The sequence below is a fragment of the Notolepis coatsorum genome (genome assembly GCF_963971535.1).
Source record: "Notolepis coatsorum genome assembly, chromosome: 5".
NCBI classification, from domain to species: domain Eukaryota; kingdom Metazoa; phylum Chordata; class Actinopteri; order Aulopiformes; family Paralepididae; genus Notolepis; species Notolepis coatsorum.
In genome coordinates, this window is record NC_140169.1 from 148,063,666 (window position 1) to 148,081,433 (window position 17,768).

Sequence of the window (17,768 nt, forward strand, 5' to 3'; positions counted from 1 at the left end):
AACACACATCAAACACCTCTGCAAGACCTCTTTCTTTCACCTCAGAAACATCACTAAACTCCGTTCCTCACTCACCCTGGCAGATTCCGAGAAACTCGTCCACGCTTTTGTTTCCTCCAGGCTGGACTATTGCAATGCACTCCTCATCGGGATTCCTAGTAAAAGCATCAAAAAACTGCAAACCATCCAGAATGTCGCTGCTAGGATCCTGATGAGGGTGCGCAAACATGACCACATCACCCCCACCCTCAGATCCCTTCACTGGCTCCCCGTGGAACACAGGATCGAGTACAAGGTCTCCCTCCTCACTCACCAGTGCGTACACGGTGGTGCCCCTGCCTACCTCAAGGAACTCCTCACCCCCCAGTCCTCCTCACGCTCCCTCCGCTCCGGCACTGCCTACCTCCTCAAAGCCCCCAGGACTAAGCTGCACTCCATGGGCGATCGAGCCTTCTGCTCTGCCGCACCCAGACTGTGGAATGCTCTCCCCATCCACCTGAGAGCACCACAATCCGTCAAGGCTTTTAAAAGGGGCCTAAAAACATTTATTTTTAACAAGGCTTTTGCCTGAATTTTTCTTTTACTTTTCTTTTTACTTCTATTCATTTTATTATTATTTTATTTTATTTTACTTTTATGTTCTTCCATTTCATTGGTTGTTTTATTCATTTTTATTGTTTTATTCATTTAACTTTTTATCTTTATCTCCTGTAGCACTTTGATATTCTCACAAATATAAAGTGTGGTACAAATTGAATCTATTATTATTATTATTACCATCCTGCTGCCTGAGGCCTGGGCCCTATTCCCCGTACCTGGTTCAACTAAGTCGATCAAAAGTCCCATTATCCAGATTCAATTAACCCGATGTTTGAATCCAGGCTTTCCCTGTTCCTCGAACGCTGATTCAGTCTCGTTAATTCGAACCAGACTTGATACTCAGGATAATTGCGCGCAGCCGCCTCACCTGAAAAGACAGCAGGTGTATATCGCAGAAATCCTGATTTTCTAACGGCATTGATTGTTTGATTTAAAACTTTATTAACAGATTGCAGAATGGGTACAATACAGTACGGCTCAATAGCCTCGACGACAAGTTAAATGCATATCTATAGGCTCATTTTAAGTCCCTCATTACCCCAATCAATCAGATTATATTTCTTTAAATGTGCCTGCTGGCAGTAGGCTTAATGGAATGAATAATCGAATGATATCTATTACTAGCGAAAATAATTCGTTCAACTCTTTCAGAATAAGTAGATACAAACAAGCCCAAAGAGTATCTAATTGATACAAATTAATAGATACTTATGAGGATATCTGTACAGTGTATGCGCTCGGCTTAGGTATCATGTACTATATAAATACATGGTTCCCAAAGTTTCAAGGCGCGACCCGAAATAACGTGTCAGAGAGGCTTGGAGGGAGGCTATATATACAGTTTCACTATTAATCAGGTTTTAATCTTCGGACATCATCCATACATGCATTGAATTGATTAACCTTTGGTTTATACCAGTGACACATGTTCATCATCAGATAACAGTGCTTGAAGCCTTGAACAGATAAATGCATTTTCTCAAATGCATTAATGTCAACGGCTCATTCAATTTCTCAAATCCGTCAAACAGCGCATCTCATCAGACATTTTAATCCCAGTTACAATATCACAATAACGTGTGAGTGACAGTGATACAATTCAACAATCCACAGATTCAGATTCCTCGTAATTCATAATCCACAGTCCACGCTATAGACACTTCAATTTATGCTTGAATGAAACACAATCCCGGCGCTCCGTTAAGCAAATACATCCACAGCAGAGAATATGAAACTAATCGGAGCCAAACGCCCGATAGGTTTCATTCATTAAAAATATCCCTGCGGGATTCACATTTGCAATGCGCCGTTATTAAAATAACCACATCCACATGCAGTGTGTATCGCGACTCCGAGCGCCGTATATAACGTGCATTATTTAGGACAAAGTAAATTTAGTATCAGCATTTTAGGTTTTACATTTCAAAAGCCCCCCCTAGGAAAACGAAGCACAAAAACATAATTCAGAATGGTATAATGCAGATCTACACTGTGATAATTATTTCAGGAAGGGAGCTGGCATTTCTTTGTGAGGGTGTGGCCATGCAGGTTATCCAGCTAACTGAACTAAACCGGAGCAGGTTCAAACTTTTCAATCTGTTGCCATAGCGACTTAGAAAATCCGACGTCGAGGAACGGAAAGGTCTGGTTTAAGTCAAGCTATGCTGAAAATTATCCGGCTAACTCAGTTAGACAGGTACGGGGAATAGGGCCCTGGTGAGAGAGAGACACACACGCACACGCACACGCACGCACACACACACACACACACACACACACACACACACACTATCCATCCTGCTGCCTCAGGCCTGTGAGAGAGAGAGACACACACACACACACACACACACACACACACACACACACACACACACACACACACACACACACACACACACACACACACACACACTATCCATCCTGCTGCCTCAGGCCTGGTGAGAGAGACACACACACACACACACACACACACACACACACACACACACACACACACACACACACACACACACACACACACACCATAAGAAGTGCCATTGACAGGTTTGAGGCAGATCCTATTTTCATATGTTAATAATAAAGGATTCAGATAACTTTATTCACCATATTGTACAAATGGAACGTGATTTGACATTACAGTGCATGGTTTTTTTTCACAAATAGGAATAAACATAATAATAATAATAATAATAATAATAATAATAATAATAATAATAATAAATAAATAAATAAGTGCAAAACAGGACAGAACAGTGAGACAACAATAAGACAGTAAAGTGCAGTGGTAGGGGACATGGATACAGTGCAGCACAGTTCAAGTCCAGAGGTCCAGCCCTAGTAGCTGGCCATAGAGGGGGGGGGGGAGCAGGGGGACACCTGACTCGTTTACCAGGCGAGCTGCTTAGGGGAAGAAACTGAGGCTATGGTTTTTTATACGTTTTTGACGACGTTTGATGTCCTATCTACACAGAAATGCGTTTTTTGGCGTTTTTTTGTGGATACGGCTGAAACGCAAAATTGTGTTTGCGTTTGGAGATACGCAAAAAAAACGCTTCGACAACAGCGTGTAGTCAGCACGGAGCAGTTGTTGCGAAAACGCCCATGCGCAGTAGATACCATCTGCGTGCCCTTCCGGTGACAACAGTGTGTGTGTTTTGGGACAGAGCTCCGTGTCCCAAATAGCTTCAGCTACCATGTGTTGTCAAGTTATTGTTATAAGGACCCCAGTCCAAGCTACAACAGTCTGCATTCCCTTAACAATTGTTTGTATTGAGCCGTATTGTATTGTACCCATATGCAATATGTTAAATAAAGTTTACATCCATTCATTCTGCTAGCATTACCGATTGCATGAGCAGCTGGCTAACGTGAGCTATCAGGATTCAGACCCTGTTAGCTCAGAGTTCCTCTTTCAACTTAACAAGCATTAAACAAAATGGCCCAGTCATCTATTCACCTTTGTTTAATACACACAGCGTTGTCTCTAATGTTATCTAACTACTGATAGCTCGCGATATCACCAGTTTTGGTGCTGGCTAAGTAGCGTGAGCTAACGTTAGCTTCTAGCCACAATGCTATATTGTTATAATGGCATACTCCATTGACGTTAGCATGCAGCTAACAATGCTACCGATCGTTTTTTAGACTAAACTATCCGCTCTTGGTGGTCACTTGTGTTGATGTTAGTTTTGTTTCATCAACAAATGACAGGCAGAACACACAGTGAATGTATCCGTTTTGTTTATTGCACTTTTATTAGGCTTTGCTGAAAAATTATTGCTGCATTGAGTCAATAGGCAAGATGGTGGCGCGGCATAGGCACCTGCCTTATTGGCCTTATTGACATTTTCTTTGCTGGAGCTTCCACCAGGAAGTGTATTGGCACATTCGTCCTGATTGGTTGAAATTGCCTTCATGTTTGCCACCTACTGCCACCTACTGCTTTGGCAGTGTACTACATCAGTGTGCTCGGCTGACAAAAACGAAAAAAAACGAAAGTGTGCCTCGAGGCGCATGACGTCGCGGCGATACGCGGCGATACGTATAAGAAAACAATACGAAATGATACGAAAGGTGTAACCGCAGCCTGAGTCTATGGCGGGACTTTAATGTCTTGGGCAGCCGTAGCCGCCTGCCGTGGGGGAGCATGGTGAAGAGGTTGTGACCCGGGTGGGCGGGGTCCGCCATGATCTTCCTCGCCCTCCTCAAGGCCCTGGTGGAATGTAGGGACTCGAGGGAGGGAAGGGGGCAGCCGATCACCCTCTCCGCTGATCGTATCACCCGCTGCAGCTTGGCCTTGTCCCTGACTGTGGCTGCAGGGAACCAGGTGATGATGGAGAGGGTGAGGATGGACTGGATGATGGCGGTGTAGAACTGGACCATCATGGTCCTCGGCAGCCTGAACTTCCTCAGCTGACGTAGGAAGAACATCCTCTTCCGGGCCTTTTTGGACAGGGAAAAGAAATAAATTGCAGCTTCTATATTTACATGTGAACAAAAGTCTCACAAACCATATCAGCAGCAGCTGCCAACGTGTTCCTTGTAGCTGTAGAAAAACATTTTTATATAAAAGGAAAGGAAAACGGATAATTTGAAACCATGAAACTGCACCATGACAATCATATTACAAGATACTAACGACAATGAAAATACATGTGACCCAGTCTAGCGAAAATGCCTACAAGTCTCCATTTTCTTTTTCCAGATTGTGAAAGTACAGAATGTAAGCTTTCAAATGATGTGGCATACGTTGAAATCTGAGAATGTTTTGAATATGATCTGTTCCTTTAAATCTTGTAAAGCAGTCTTTTTTTCTCAGAGATTTAAGCAGAGAAAACTGCTCTCAAAGATTGTCACACTTGAGCCAGTTTGGGCTGGCATTAACAATACCCCCCCAGCCACTCCCCTCTCTGAATAGCATTATCATGCTGTAAACTGTCAGTAAGTGCTGTGAAAATAGCTTAACCCTGTGCATTTGGCAACTGAAGGAGGGCCTCACAGGGCTAAAGTAGAAGAATGAAATAGAATATAATAGAAGTGATAGATACATGTAGATGCTGTCTGCTCGTAATAGGCCTAGTCAACTTCACCATAATTTTTTTAACGTTTAAATATCAACATTATCTGGTAATCCTCAGTAAATACTATCAAACTCCTCTGATATCATCTGATCTTTCCAAATATATGGTACACACAAACACACACAGGGAGAACTTTGCAGCGGTTTGCTACTTAAACGTTAATTGAACCAGTTGAAACAATTGAACCACTGCTATACCGTCAAACCTACTGTAAGACAAGTATGTGATGTAATATTTTGGCCATACCGCCCCGCCCTACTAATACAAAAAAAGAACGAATCTGGACTAATAATGGTCAAATGGACTGCATTTATATAGAGCTTTTTATCCAAAGCGCTTTACAACGTATGCCTCACATTCATCCATTCACTCACACGCCATCTGTGAATGGATTCTTAGCTTTTTAATTTTGAGACCTCAATGAGTCAGGATTGGAAACAATATGTCTGATGAACTTGTTTTAAGTACTGGTTCTCCACAAGGCTGCATTCTAAGCCCTTTACTGTTCTCTCTCTGCACTTATGACTGTACTGCTTCCTATGATAACAATCTGATAGTAAAGTATGCTGATGATACCACGGTCATTGGGCGTATAAACTCAAACGACGAGTCATTTTATAGATCCACCTACAGAACCTAGTTAGGTGGAGTGAGACCAATAACCTCACCCTGAATGCTTCCAAAACGAAGGAGCTAGTCATCGATTTTAGACATAGCAAGGTATCCCATCTCCCCATTACCATAAATGGCTCAGAGGTGGAGATGGTGAGCAGTTTTAAATTTCCCTGTGTTAGGGGCGGCTACGTGGCGTAGTGGGCAAGGCGCTTGCCACGAAATGCTGGAGACGCTGGGCTTGCCTGTTCGAGCCCAGCGCTCCACATTTGCTTTCAGTTTAGCTGGTCGTCCGTACTAATACACATTGGCCGTATTAGGGGGTGGGAAACTGATGGGTGGGGATCGGGCGTTGTGGACAGCGACTCCTACAGGTCGGTTGGTGCGCCTGCGCAGTAGAATCAGGAAGTGTCGGGGGCAGCGTGAGCCTCCCACACGTTACTCCTCACCACTGAGAGATCGCGCTGCGCAGGTGAAAAGATGCGACTGCTGTTACCTCAAGTACCGGAGGGGACTTGTGCTATGTATGACTTAGTCCACATTGCAGCCGGCTTGTGAGAGGCAAGAAACAGCGTCCGTGACAGGGGAGGGTTGAATTGGATGATACGAAATTGGGATGGAAGAAAATATAGAAAATGGGAGAAAAAAGTGGATAAAAAAAAAAAATCTCTGGGAGCTCCGTCTGTGTTGGTATGGAGGTCAGGCGACTGGAGCTCTGCAGTAGGCATCCATCATGGCTCTAGCGCTCTGGGGCAGTTTCCTGCTCTCCGCAGCCTGTGAGTGTGGACCGTGCTCCGGCAGGAGCCTCGGCCATCTGTCAGGGGGCTCATGGGCGAGACGAGGAGTGTGCCCCCCCCCCTCCCCCCCGCTGTAGAGAGGGTTATTCTGCAACGTCATGGTGGAGATATACGTGCAGACAGGTGAGGGGGGGGGGGGGGGGGGGTCGCGCCCATGGAGAAGATAATGAAGGCGGTAATTAGACAAACAAGTAATGTATCGTTAGCCTCATACGATAATTGCCTAAGTAATTTTTTAATTTATATTTAGAAAATAAGTTCCACAAGGTGTATCAAAAGCAAAAACACAACAACCATTGCGTAACAAAATAAGGTGACTTTGAAACAAAATATGTTGCATTTTTTCCTCGTACATACATGTCATACACTAAGGCAGTTGTTTACTTGCCTAAAGGCCTCTGCATGCTACAGAAACTGCAAAGCAACTGCAACACAACATCGACAATGCAACAGTGTTGCAGACACTCTGCCTTTATGCTTCTGCAACATCGACACGCAGCCTATGCAACATTGTACCCCGGATGTAGCTAGGTTGAAACTTCCCTTCTCAACCAACCCATTGATAACAAGCAGAAAAAGAAGCATAATTTATACTTCCGGTCGGGGGGTTTCAAAATAAAAGAGCGACATCTAAAAGCACCGTAAATACGTTTATTTTGTACATTATCTAACGTTAACACGAACCTAAACTAATCTAAAGTTAAAAGTTAGTTTAGGTTCGTGTTAACGTTAGATAATGTACAAAATAAACGTATTTCCGGTGCTTTTAGACGTCGCTCTTTTATTTTGAAATCCCCCGACCGGAAGTGTTATAGTGTCTGTTGCTAGCAGCTTAACTTGTGTCTGCCGGTTCTGTGCTTTTCGAGCTAACGTAACGTCATTAGTTTCCAACGGAGAGGAGAGAGAGACCTCGGCTCACATGCAGCTCAAACTACCTGTTGGAATAAATTAATTGATTGATGTTTAACTTGTCCCTGTGTGTGTCCAGTCATTTCGACTAGCAAACGTTGTATTTAACGTTACTCAGGATACCATTGTATTTAGTTGGTTAGCTATGTAGCTAATGTGGATAGCATTTTGAATAGCATCAATGCTAGCTGGCTGGCTACAGCTTTATTTACTAAATTATGGAGGCTTTTTAATCGTCAAGGTAAGAGAGGATTTGTCATGATCAACTGAAGGCGTATTCTATGGAACAATATGTGCTTGAGTTTTCAGAAAAAGGCCAGCTATGTGACGCTAATTATTTAGCTAATATTGATAGCATAGCTTGCTGGCTACGGCTCAACACCATGTCATGGGGGCCATGGAGTTGAGCCCTGCAGGACCAATATTATTCTATGACAGCACCGCCCCCATTCGCTAACCAACCAATCACTGCTACGCAACATCAACGCAAGGTTGTTCAGATTAGATTTTGGGGAGAGGTACGCAACATCCTCACAACACAGTCTACAATACCCCCTGCAACATGTTGCGTTGAAGTCGTGCTGATGTTATGTTGCAGTTGCGTTGCAGTTTCTGTAGCATGCAGAGGCGTCATACGATCGCCGTCTGTGTTTGTAACGTTAAAATGCACAAGTCACATGAGTGATTTTTTAACGTAACACACTTTTTTTTTTTTTTTTACTTTCTTTTTATTGTTTTTCACAATAAGCAAACAATCACAAACAACAAGACATAACAAAAACACAATCCCGGGCTGCATTATTAGTGTCACTTTACAAAAATATACTTTTCACATGCGGAGTTCTCAATTCTCTTACTATGGTGAATATTCTTTACAACTATACATCATCCACTGGTTGTCGTCATTAACATATAAAAGTCCCATTTTTCCCAGTACTTCAAACCTTTCTCTTCCTGTAATCTGAGAATAAAAGTAAGTCTTTCCATTGTGTATATTTCGCCTATAATGACCAACCATTTTTCTTTTGTTGGAGGTTCTTGTTGATACCAGAGACGCGTGATCGCTTTCTTACTTGCTGCTAAAAATATTTTCATCAAATATCTGTCTCCTCCTACCAATTCCTCAGGTAAGTTACCCAGGTACAAATAGGAGAAGGTCTCCGGTATCTTGAAATTCAATATAACCTGCATGGTGGAGTGAACATCTTGCCAATAACGTTGAATACCTGGACAATTCCCAAAAGATATGAGAGTGGTTTGCCTCCCTCTGGCCGCACTGTCTCCAACATGGTTGCTCTATGCCTACTTGTCGGGATTTGATTTTGGGAGTTATGAAGAATCTAGTCAAGTTTTTCCAGCAGAATTCTCTCCGTGTTTTTGAATTAGTCGAGCTACGTTGAGTTCTGCACATGTTCTCCCATTCGTCTTCGGTTATTTCAATGTTTGATTCCTTTTCCCAATTTGTCTTAATGTAACTTGTGGAGTCAGTTCTGGCCTGAACAAAGCTATTATATAATTTTGACACAGTTTTACTCATCTTGTCTCTGTATGCCTGAATGAATATCTGAATAACACTGTCTATTGGCAGTGGCGTCGCGTGGGTAAAATAATAGGGGATGCCAAAAAAAAAAAGTTATTAAAAAAAATATATTAATTTTTTTTTTTTTTTTTTTTTTTTACTTAAGCCAAGCAGTCACCATGTACAGTATGGCTCGGCGGCCATTGCCAGTCAAACCAAGCAGTCACCATGTACAGTATGGCTCGGCGGCCACTGCCAGTCAAACCAAGCAGTCACCATGTACAGTATGGCTCGACAGCGTTACTACTATGAACAAAACAAAGCCAAGAGAACAGTTTTGAACAGTTATTTTTCCAAATAGTTAGCATACTACCGCGATCTCTCAGTGGCGAGGAGTAACGCGTGGGAGGCTCACGCTGCCCCCGATACTTCCTGATTCTGCTGTACAGGCGCACCAACCGACCTGTAGGAGTCGCTGTCCACAACGTCCGATCCCCACCCACCGGCTTTCCCACCCCCTAATACTGCCAATTGTATTAGTATGAACGACCAGCCAAGCCGGAAGCAACGCAGAGAGCTGGGCTCGAACCCAGCATCTCCTGCGTTAGTGGCGAGCGCCTTGCCCACTGTGCCACTTAGTAATAAATCATTTGAAGTTTTGACAATTTTTTTACAACTGAGGTAGGTAGACACAATTTTTTGAGACTAAAGTACAGAAAAAAGGTACCATTGGATACCAGTATCGGTTCAAATGTGAACGGTACCCTAACCCTAATACATATAGAGGACAGACGGGAATCGTACACGGATACACATACATGCACACACACACACCTATAGTAGAATATAAGTGGACTGCTACAAAATCACTTTTCATCTTCACCTACTCTCTCTCTCTCTCTCTCTCTCTCTCTCTCTCTCTCTCTCTCTCTCTCTCTCTCTCTCTCTCTCTCTCAGGGTGATGTAGAAGTAGATTAGGGCAGCAGCAGTAGAATAATTCATTCCTTCCGTCGATATCTTGAGCTCTCACACCAGTGTTTACTCTCTCCCCTCCACCCCAGCTCACTTTTAATGAGGCGCCAGCGCAGAGCGTAGCGGAGCGGAGGGGAGTGGAGGGGCGGGGGGGGGGGGGGGGGGGGTGGTACGGGGGTGTTTGACTTTGAAATTCATGCGTGCTTCTGAATGTGTGATCAGGGTTGACTTTCTCCGTGTAGGACTAGAGGCCTTTTGCGGAATGTTCAGTATGCCCAATTGACCTGTCTCAAACCCTGCCCCTTTTCTTGATCCTCCAATCACAACTGTCGCTTACCTCGGACAAACCAAGTTTGTCCGAGGTAAGCGACAGTTGTGATTGGAGGATCAAGAAAAGGGGCAGGGTTTGAGACAGGTCCATTGTTGTTGGCGTTGAAAGAGACAGTGGTCGCTATGTGTCGATGTGTATGCACACTATATAATTTAGTCATCTTGTTACTGGATCTTGGGTCTATGTGTCGATGTGTATGCACACTATATAATTTAGTCATCTTGTTACTGGATCTTGGGTGTGCGGGCCACGGTGTGTTTGTGTTTTACCTACTGTACGACTGCACACCAACTAGGCATTTTCTTTTTGAAACTAGTTACCAATAGTTACAGGCAGCCATGGTGGAAGAAAGAGCACTACATAAACATTTCGTGCAAGGCCTCTTAACCCTTTCACTGCCACACGACAGCCGGTTAACCCTTTCACTGTGGCAATACAGAAGGTTAGCCCTTTACTATCACACAACCGACGGCGATGCTCCATCATTAACATCATTAGCGGAGCTAATGATGCTAATGATGGAGTAGGGCTGGGCGATAAAACGATAACTATCGCGATAAATTATTTCCTCGAAATAAACATGAAACGTGGTCGCAAAGTTTCGATATATCGATTTTCCAAGCTTGGATATGAGCACACACACTAACAACCAATCAGTGAAGGAGATGGCCGACAGCGGAAGGAGACGTAGATAGGTATGACTCAAGTAGTAAACAAGGCTGGCTAGGATAATTAGCTTGCACGGCGCTATTTTATAGTTTACCTGCCGAGTTGGTGTGTGTTTTGAATTCTGAGGGTAACGGTTATAGTAGTGTGGGGTATACGGTGGACGTCGTTGCAATGTATTGGGGCGGAACAGAGTATTTTAGGGTCATATTTAGTACATTGTCATGGGATACACCGCTTGCTCTAGCTAACTGCTAACGTGCGCGGACTGATGACGACATCAACTCGAGACATTTGCAGCAGCAAAACAAGTCTATTAATAGCCCGTCCATCGGCGCCGGCATTAAAAAGTTAATTAAACTTGACAGACATTATATCGACGATAATTATCGATATCGAGTTATATGAAAATAATTTTATCGCGATAACGTTTTTGGCCATATCGCCCAGCCCTATGATGGAGCATCGCCGTCGGTTGTGTGATAGTAAAGGGCTAACCTTCTGTCGTGTGGCAGTGAGAGGGTTAATGGCTATAATAAGGTAATTTATAGGCCTGATATTCTATATTCTATAATCGCATTTCAAATTGCAATGGTCCCGATGGCATAATTTAGTACTGTATCTACAAAACCTTCTGTTTAATCATCTTCCCTTTATTAATTTGCTTAGATTTTTTTGTACACCTGATCTCGAGAAGGTGTGTTTCATGTCTGGTCATTTTTAGCATGGTGTTATTCACTGTCAAAGATGACAAAAGAAAATTGTAAGTGGTATTCTTTTGTTAAAATAAGTGTTAAATAGCTCTACATTCTAGGGATGCACCGATATGAAAATTGGCCACCGATACCGATTGTTCAACTAACACAATCGGCCGATACCGATACCGATATTTGTGGCAAAAAATAAGTATTTGTAATTTTTTTTTTTTATATTTCTTTTTGTAATTTTTCTTTTTAATGAAACTACTGTATATTTGTATGTGTATGTTTGTATTTGTAGGCCTCTTTACTTACTTAAAAAAAGGAAACATCAAGAAATATGTTTATGGTATTAATTCCACCATGCCATGCAGCACTATCCCTCTCCCAGTATCGTCTGGCAGCCTGCAGCTGGATACTATTGTCTCAACCAGAGCTCTCAACCAATGCAATAGAACCATTTTGATTGACAGTCGATTCGGCCAATTACGTCACACCGCTAGCACCCACCTCCTGCTGTTCTTACCACCAAGCGGCAAGCGTTTATTCATTTTCTACTTCCGGGCATGCCGCCATTGATCTGCTTGCGAGAACCACAACAAGCTAATACGTTAGCTGCCCGCCGACCAGCGCTCCACAAGATGACCAAACGAGACGCAATGATTTTACTGCAACAAATGTTATAATAAAACAAAGCCTTTCTATACATTTGTCTGGTTGAAAACTTTATTAACAGATTGCAGAATGGGTAGTTAGGTACGGAATTCATTATGATGGTATGGTCCTGGTTTGGCAACGCTGTTGTGTTGAATCGATTGATGATGGTAGTGTCATGTTTAAAGGATAACTCCACTATTTTGGGAAATTAGCTTATTTAACATCTTCCCTGGAGTTAGACAAGAAGATGCATACCTTTTTTGTCTCTGTGCGTGCATTTTAGCTTTGGGAATAGATGCTCCGTTAGCATAGCTTAGCTTCATCACTGGAAGTGAGGCAGGACAGTAGCCTTACAGTGCCTTACAGTGTATTGCAAGGTCTGACATTGACCAAACTTGATATGCATGACCTTGGTGGGCTCTAGGTCAACTCCTGAAAAGGGGGTCAATGTCAGACTTTGCAATCAAAAGTTAGGGGGCTAATAACCCTTGCCATAATTTCAGTGCGCCCCTAACTTTTGATTGCAAGGTCTGACATTGACCCCCTTTTCAGGAGTTGACCTAGAGCCCACCAAGGTCATGCATATCAAGTTTGGTCAATGTCAGACCTTGCAATACACTGTAAGGCACTGTAAGGCTACTGTCCTGCCTCACTTCCAGTGATGAAGCTAAGCTATGCTAACGGAGCATCTATTCCCAAAGCTAAAATGCACGCACAGAGACAAAAAAGGTATGCATCTTCTTGTCTAACTCCAGGGAAGATGTTAAATAAGCTAATTTCCCAAAATAGTGGAGTTATCCTTTAAAGACAAGGTTGTTGTCATAATGTGGTTGTCATAGAATACCTAAAAAGTTGTCTTCGTGTGCTTTGGTGTTGCCTTCAGTGGCATTGAGCTCTATAACAGCAGTTAATTTAATCCATCACAAAGTGCAAAAGAAAATCACATGCAATAAATAGTGTTTCTTTTACCCCCACACACACGCCTACCGCCGGGTCAGAGGAAATCATTGCCCCACCAACATTTTACATATAAAAATGACACTGATTACAGTAACTGTATTATTATCATTATTGCTCATTTATTAATTTTCTATGGTATGGTTATTGTGCGTTGGTTACATGCACAGCTGCACCGGTCTCGTGTCGTTTAGTGTTGGATCAGAGGGGTTAATCTGAGCATGCAGACCTGTGTGGTTCTGTAACGTTACTCCTACAGCCTATGTGTGGTTCTGTAACGTTACTCCTACAGCCTATGTGTGGTTCTGTAACGTTACTCCTACAGCCTATGTGTGGTTTTGTAACGTTACTCCTACAGCCTATGTGTGGTTCTGTAACGTTACTCCTACAGCCTATGTGTGGTTCTGTAACGTTACTCCTACAGCCTATGTGTGGTTCTGTAACGTTACTCCTACAGCCTATGTGTGGTTCTGTAACGTTACTCCTACAGCCTATGTGTGGTTCTGTAACGTTACATACCTACATCCTATGTGTGGTTCTGTAACGTTACTCATACCTACAGCCTATGTGTGGTTCTGTAACGTTACTCCTACAGCCTATGTGTGATTCTGTAACGTTACTCCTACAGCCTATGTGTGGTTCTGTAACGTTACATACCTACATCCTATGTGTGGTTCTGTAACGTTACTCATACCTACAGCCTATGTGTGGTTCTGTAACGTTACTCCTACCTACAGCCTATGTGTGGTTCTGTAACGTTACTCCTACCTACAGCCTATGTGTGGTTCTGTAACGTTACTCCTACCTACAGCCTATGTGTGGTTCTGTAACGTTACTCATATATGTGTGGTTCTGTAACGTTACCTACAGCCTATGTCTACAGCAAGCGTCACAGTAAAGTCCTCCCTGTGAGGCACGCGCAGCGCTGAGTACCATGGGATGGTTCGCACACTGGCTTTCGGAGTGTAGAGCTATTATTTTAACATGCAGACCACTTTAATCACTGAAAGTCTCAACCAAAGTTGGGTTCCCCACATGATGCAACCATGCAGCAGGACCTCTTTAACTCTAATCTGTTCCACGAGTGAGAGATTCCTGCTCAATCAACTAGAGATCATTTTTCGTGAAATAATTCCTTCGGCAGGGGGGGAAACCATCATTACACGACTAATTGACCGGCAAAATCTCATTCGAGGAAGACCAACCGCACCGGACGGATTAATTGACCGATAAGGGGGTCAGTCCTACCAGTCGATTAATTAAACCAGTCGATTGATCAATACAGCGTGATTATTAGTGTCATACGTTTCCCTTCACTTTTGAGTGTCGGACATAAATCAAGTTATTAGGGCGGTTTTGGGGAATGTTATGATTTATGGCCGTATCAAAAGTGGTTACGGCGTGTGGGTTTCTGGGTTTCTCAGCGCCGCGCTGCAGATGATTTGTAGCCCGTTCTGTTTCCTCCGAGTTCTACCGCAACACTACCGGTACATATGTTTCTGTCTGCAGACGAATAGATCAAAAACAAAAGAATGTGTGTGTGAGAGTGTGTTTCAAGATTTCAAGAGATTTATTAGTCGCATACATACACAAGACATGAGGTGAAATGAAGGTGGCCATGCCAAACAATACATAATAGAATAAAATAGAATAGATAAAATAGACATGATAAAAGGTACTACTAAGATAAAATACAATACAATGCTAAGCTTACGAATGAAAGGTAATGAGTCATATATACACTACTATACAATATACAGTTATGCTATATGTAACTATACTATACTAACAGTAACTATACTATACAAAAACATACGGTTATGTTTTCTTAATATATATATTTTTTTAATGTTTTTGGTAGATTTTAATTTGTGTTTACTACCGGGCAGTCCGGTAGAGAGAGAGGAAGAACGGGAGACAGAGCGGGGGGAAGACATTCGGCATAGGACGGCGGGTCCGGGAATCGAACCCGTGTCGGCCGTTACATGGGTCGCCACTTGGGTGCCCACGGTTATGTTTTTTAAAGTGACCTTTGCTTTTCCTAAAGTGACCTGTAGTGTGTGTGTGTGTGTGTGTGTGTGTGTGTGTTAGGGCCGACCTGAATGCTTCATAATCGTCGCCATGGTAACTAATGCCAAACTCAGTATTCGACGTCTACCCATGAAACTGTGTGCTTCGCGATTAGGCAAATTTGTTTTGTCCCGTATGTCTTTGTCTGGATTCCGGATCACTGTCCTCCTGAGCGGTGGAGACAACATGTGGACCACTATCCACGGCCTTGTAGCCACGCGCCTGCTCTGCATCCCTCCAGAGCGCTCTCTTTTGGGTTGAGCACTCGTATCGTTCAAAGCTCCAGGTATGCTAGTTTGTGTTGAGGCTTAGACCACAACACTTTGATAGATGTAATTTAGGCTTTCACTATGATTGTATAATGATGAATTAGATAATCAAATGTATTAATGACTCTGCCTGACTTCCCTCTTTTCTTTTTACTTAATTGTTCTTCTGATCTCCTTCCCTTAGCGTGCCCCCTCCACTGTTAAGCGCCTTGGGTCTCATGAAATGCGCTATATAAATCTAAGGAATTATTATTATTAATAATAATAATAATAATAATAATAATAATAATAATAATAATAATAATAATAATAATAATAATAATAATAATAATAATAATAATAATAATAATAATAATAATAGCATGAAAGCTTCAAATATTCAATTGTAATTGTCGCTGAAGCCCAAAGACCCAAAGAAAGGTATTCAGGACAGCACTAGTGTGTGTGTGCGTGTGTGCGTGTGTGTGTGTGTGTGTGTGTGTGTGTGTGTGTGTGTGTGTGTGTGTGTGTGTGTGTGTGTGTGTGTGTGTGTGTGTGTGTGTGTGTGTGTGTGTGTGTGTGTGTGTGTGTGTGTGTGTGTGTGTGTGTGTGTGTGTGTGTGTGTGTGTGTGTGTCGTCAGTTAGACTGTGCCAAGGCTCTGCCATTATTCTTCACTTTGGTTTCCTCTTGCGGCGCGTTGCCTTCCATCCTCCCCACACCTGTCAGACTCAAGGAGACAGAGAAGAAATACAGTGCCTCACCGGGGCCGGCTTTTAGAAAATAAAAGGCCTCGTAATTTACAACCACACACTAGTCACTCTTTTTTCCAGAAAAATAAAGGTTCTTGACTTGTTTATTGTCGTGCACCCCCCCCCCCCCCCCACACACACACACTCTCTCATATATATTCTTTTGTTTCCATTCCCCCATATTGTTGCTCGATTCCACTAGAGTTCTTTTGTGGTTTATTGCCGGGTAGAGTTTTGAGACAATAAAAGTCTCTGCTGATTTATGGTGGTCTATTATGGGATGGCAAAGGAATGGCAGCATTTTGTGTCTCGGCTGTTGGCTAGTCGTCGCTCTTGGTCTCTGACGTGTGCCGCACATTAACACGCTTCTCTCCAAACCTGTACATGTCTTGCCTCTCGTTGTGTTTTTAATGAAGTGTATCTCTCTCTTTCCATCTTTCTCTCTGTCTGTCTGTCTGTCTGTCTTTGTCTCATTCTTTCTCTCCGTCACTGTCTTTTTCTTTCTCCTCCCTCTCCCTCCTCCCTCTCTGTGTATCTGTGTTTGTCTCTCTCCCTCTCTTTCTCTCTCTATCCCTATCCCTCTTTATCCATCTCTCCCCTCTCCATATTTGTCTCTCCATCTCTTCATATCCGTCTCTCTCTCCCTATCTGTCTCTCTATCCCTCCATCTGTCTCTATCTCTCTCCCTCTGTATGTGAAAAAAGTGCTATACAAATAAAGTAATTATATTATTATTATCCCTCTCTCTCCCTCTCTTTCTCCCTCTCTCTATCCCTCTCTCTATATCCATATATCTCTCCATATCTCTCTCTTCTCTCTCTCCCTCTCTCTCTCTCTCTCTCTCTCTCTCTCAGTCTGGGTGAGAATGAGGAGCTGGTGTTTATCCTGTGGGAGGAGCAGAGACACAGGGAGTTGGACTGGTGTGAGGTGGAGCAGTGCAGGTACCTGACCACCAGGGGGCCTACATCGACACAATACAGACACACTCAACATCAATACAGACACACTTAACTTAACATCAACACAGACACACTTAACTTAACATCAATACAGACACACTTAACATCAATACAGACACACTTAACTCAACATCAATACAGACACACTTAACTTAACATCAATACAGACACACTTAACTTAACATCAACACAGACACACTTAACTTAACATCAATACAGACACACTTAACATCAATACAGACACACTTAACATCAATACAGACACACTTAACATCAATACAGACACACTTAACTCAACATCAATACAGACACACTTAACTTAACATCAATACAGACACACTTAACTCAACATCAATACAGACACACTTAACTTAACATCAATACAGACACACTTAACTCAACATCAATACAGACACACTTAACTTAACATCAACACAGACACA

General features: G+C 42.8%; 1 protein-coding gene across 1 annotated transcript in view; it reads left to right on the forward strand.

Moving 5' to 3' along the window:
* The window catches only part of LOC311228417 (NBAS subunit of NRZ tethering complex-like), a gene marked incomplete at its 3' end in the record, with an annotated part of 401,827 nt that overhangs the window by 184,045 nt on the left and 200,014 nt on the right, over positions 1-17,768 (forward strand). Inside the window, 1 exon segment of the mRNA XM_084314324.1 lies at positions 17,221-17,307. Within this exon segment, the coding sequence (XP_084170450.1) occupies positions 17,221-17,307 (87 nt within the window).